This window comes from Populus alba, chromosome 13 (genome assembly GCF_005239225.2).
Source record: "Populus alba chromosome 13, ASM523922v2, whole genome shotgun sequence".
NCBI classification, from domain to species: Eukaryota; Viridiplantae; Streptophyta; class Magnoliopsida; order Malpighiales; family Salicaceae; genus Populus; species Populus alba.
Genome location: NC_133296.1, coordinates 8,172,167 through 8,176,658, shown reverse-complemented (window position 1 = coordinate 8,176,658; position 4,492 = coordinate 8,172,167). Strand labels below are relative to the sequence as shown.

Genomic DNA, 4,492 nt, shown 5'->3' with positions numbered 1-4,492 from the left:
TGACCTTTAAAATGAAACCATAGATTCAAAAGCAGAGTGATCTGATCCGTAGCAAGTTTCTCTATGCCTTTTAAAAAGATAAATTAAAAGTATAACCTTATATAGAAGAAAATATGTACACATCTATCTGAATTCCAAGCTAGCTTCTATCATCTGTGATAATTTCTAATCTTCTTCTTTTGTGCCTAAAGCCTCCATTCCAGGACACCAGCGCCAGCGCCCAGGAAAAGCTGCCACTAATGATTGATACCAGAACCACAACGTTGCCATGACTTATCAGTATATAAAAGCTTTTCTTTTGCACCACACCATCTAATTGAAGAGACAAGATCCTCACATTGCAATTCTGACGACGTACGGAGCACAGCAGCGATTGATAACAATACACATGTTATCTATGAAGGTTGCCTATCCCCATCCATGTTCAAGACCACCACTTTGATAGCTGTTTTTGATGGCGGTCTATTGATCTTCTCAAGTAACCTACTGAAAACTAATTTGACAGGTATGCAAGCAACCGTAGTTGGCGCAGATGTCTCAGGTTTGATAAGCCCATCCATTTGACCATTTCTAGTATCGTGCATTGGCTTAGAAACAGAATTCTGCTTGACACCAATTGATGACAGGGTTCTTGTTTTTTGATTAGACGGTAAGCTTACTTTCTTTGGCAGTTTTCTCTGGAGCTTCTTGTCCACTGAAGACCGGGAAATGTGGGGAAGACTCTTCCTCACCAGGTTTGCCTTGTAACTGAAACTGCCTGCACTTGATTTCCTAAACGGAACTGTTCTTTCTTGATCCATAAATGGAATATCCTCAGCAACAGCATCAACTCCCAACACTGATGATAAATGGGGGCGAGGTACCCTAGAATTGGTCCTTCTTGCAGTCCGCCATGCTGGTGGAAGTGAAGTGCTTTCATCATGGTCAACTGCTTCATTGCTATAATAATCATTCAGAGGGAAATAAGTTTCAGATGAACCATCTTCCACAGCTTCAATTAAGATCGGATGTCCTATTATTGCCTTCCCATCAAACTTGCTGATAAGGGAAACAATAGGAACACGATCTTTTTGGTAGCTTGATTTGACCTTTAAATCCACATCTATTAACATAGATCTTGCCCTGCCCCCAAAATGGTGATGGCCAGCAAATATTGGATTAGAGTGCTCCCCTCTGTCTTCCCAGTGTCTCCTAAAAGTATGCTGATCCTCCAAGCCCATGCCTTCCCATTCTATCATATTACGACCAGTATTATTTTGATCTCTGGACGCCAACCTTGATGAATAAGAATAACCTCTGTTGCCAGGACAATAAGGTTTAGACCTAACATATTTTCTGCCCAAATTGGCATCATGAGAACCATATGCCCTTTGGCTAGAGATACTTCCTTTCATCCTGTAAAAGGTTCCATGAGAAGCTCCATTAGAACCTTTTCCATATTCCATGTTGACAGGCTTCTGTGTAAGATATCGAATGTTCCTTTTCCCCTTCAATTGCCATTTGGACACTGCTTCGTTTGCAAGAAAGAGGTCATCATGATAAAGGTTATCCATGTCATCAGAAGACATTGATCCATCAGACTCGTCACTGCATGTACTAGCATGTTGTGCTGGTGCATCAGGCTGTCCCAGAACATCCTGTTCAGCTTCTATAGGCACAGCAACATCTAGACAGCCAAGTAAATAAATACACTCCAGTGAGATAAAAATAAAAGACAGTGCCTTCTGACGTAGAAGAGACATTATGAGCCATGACTTCAACAACTGACCTTTAAGACAAAAACAATCAATTTGCAAGTCCAAAAAGGATCGCAATGTTTATGAGAAAGGAGTAATAAATACTTAACCTGAAAAAACAACCATTTCTTTGTCCATATCTGGTTCAGTCTGAGAAGAATCAGACACGGATTCAGATGAATTAGATCCAGAAAAATCAGATTCAATATCTTCCATAGATCCAGAGGAAGACTCCTCTTCATTTGATGAACCAGCATGGGAACGGACCCTGTCTTCAAAGCAAGAAGAAGACATCTTATTTTGGCTTGGAGGAAGTTCTTTATCATCTGTAGAATCACTAGAATCAGCAGGCAAGTTAGAACATCCCCTCCTCTTTGCCTGGAAAATATCTCCCATCTTCTCCAATCCTGAAAGATGGAAACAAAAACAGTCAGATTGCAATAAATGAGAAATTTCTAATTTAGCAATAGTCTGCAATGCTAAAATAAGTAAGCAGGCCACATCACATCCCTTGACTAGATATTCCCCAGTCAACCCTTCTGTGACCACCTTCATCTATCTAAATAGTGTTTTACCGTTTGCATGAGCAGTTATTTCCACAAGAGGGGCACTGTTAGGAGGATCCTCATATTTGTGGTCTGCTATAGGTCTCCTCCGAGAACCATCTAAATCAACAGAAGGCGAAAGTTTTCGCTTTAAAGAAGGCCTCAGCCTGAAGTCCTGCGAACCTCTCGTCCGCAGCATTTCCTCACTGCGATCTTCTAAAACTGGTTGATCTCCATCCTTAGCTTTCAGTGGAAGTGGACTGCCTGGAATCTCTGTATCAACTTCTCTAGAAGGTAGGTTCCATTTAACATCCTCAGGTTTTCCAATATTACTTACTAAGCCTTCTGAAAATGCACCCAGCTCGGACTTCACAGACCCCGATGATTTACTTCTTGGGCTGCCCTGGGCAACACCCAATTTTCCTTGCTTTATCAAGAGTCGCTTTTCAAGCTCAAGGGCATGAAGAATTGCATCTTCTCGACGTGCATATTTCTCTCTTTTCTTGATTGGCATGCCCAAGGCAGATTCAGCCCTTTTGATGCAATCAGAAAATTCAGCACACCGAAATGCTTTCACACGCTTTGACTTTTCTAAATTGTACCAGTCCCTGTGAAGAAGCAGAATAACATAAACTCAGAACGAAGGTGACAGATATATTGAAAGATGGGGAAATAAAACAACTTGAAATAAGGGCAAGGAACTCTTGGTTTAACACTTCCAGTAGGGAAAAGGAGAAACAGAGTAGCAAAACATTTGGTCGAATATCAATAACTTAAAGAACCAATTGTTTGTGTTTTTTCATCACGTTAAGTTTGAGAATATTTAAACCTCAATAAGCTATTACTGCATAGAAAAGAAACAGAAAACACAGAAAATTAACAAAGACCAAACAAGTGTCATGGATAAAGAAATGCAATGCTTGTTAGGTTTTCAAGAAACAAAATCATAGATGATTGCAGACTCTATGGACTATGCACGGAGCATTATTTATGGGAGTCAATCTTGACAGTATGCCCAACATGTTTGTTTTATTTCAAGACAGACATTAAAAGGCATTTAGAAGATTTGTATATCACACAATAACTTTTCATTTTGTTCAGCATGTGACAATTCCAAGAGGGTAGAAATGGACTTGGGCAAACCTTATATTGATTATCAATGCATAACGAAGGTGGTGGGATAAAGCCTCCGGCATTTGGGGACTTGATCAAACTAGAAGCCACAATTAAAATGAAGCAATAACCGTAGAATGAAACTCTACTAGGGAGGGTTATGGAAGAATGATTCCATCAAACTTGAATTTTACAAAAAGGAGCAAAAGGGATGTTAGGATTAGCTTGCACATAATGAGTTTGTTCATATTTGTGTATATAAAAGATTACCTGATGGTATTTCCTACCTGCCTACAATCCAATCTAAACGGAGTGATACACAATTTAGCAGCTCATTTATAGATTTTATTTTATTTATTTACTTGTGAGCAAATCATTTCTCTTGTCATTACAACAATCCCAAACAAAATTAACAAGAAAGACTTACACGCTAGCATCATCCCTTCCAAGGAGTTTGACCGGAGTCCCTGTTCGCGGCGATGTTAGATTATACTCTGCGAGCTCATCCGCCTCCATTATGTGACCGGGCCACCACGATCCGTTTCTTCTCCGCACCCACACAATCGGACCTATGCCACCATCGGCCGCCGTCCCAGGACTCTCCTCCATCCACGAGCGCGCGCTCTCTCTCTCTCTCTCTCTCTCTCTATATATATATATATATATATATATATATGTAAACTGCAGTTTTTATTTTACAGGAAATAAAAAGGAAAAAGAAAATCAATCAGCCTCCAGAGAAGAAGAGAGAGAAGCTGATGAAACGGAAAGAGGTGTAAGTGGATGATCTGGGTAAAGAGAATCGGATTTCCATTCAGAATTGCTGACTTTTCATTTTCTTCCCTTTTAGGGTTTGGTTTTTTTTCCTTTCTTTCACCGATCTGTTTTCAAAATTCCCTTGTTTTCTTATCTAATGATATAAAGGCAGATAGATGGATGGATTGGTATTTGTTTGGTCTTTTTTAAAACGAAAACAAACGAGCAGCAGCGGCATCAGCGGCAGAGAATGAAATTGAAGGACGAGTGGTGTGTTCTGCTGGCTCACTGATTTTTGACGCGGAAACTCGCCTCGACTCTAACTAAGTCCAGTTTCTTATG

The 4,492-nt window shown here is 40.1% G+C and overlaps 1 protein-coding gene across 1 annotated transcript; it reads right to left on the bottom strand.

Moving 5' to 3' along the window:
* LOC118040628 (uncharacterized) lies at positions 1-4,492 on the bottom strand. The gene is made up of 4 exons (XM_035047601.2): positions 3,822-4,492; positions 2,312-2,889; positions 1,847-2,143; positions 1-1,666 (listed from the first exon to the last, which is right to left on the bottom strand). Exons 1-4 carry the CDS (start codon positions 4,001-4,003, stop codon positions 396-398), a joined length of 2,328 nt encoding a protein of 775 aa, XP_034903492.1. The 5' UTR covers positions 4,004-4,492; the 3' UTR covers positions 1-395.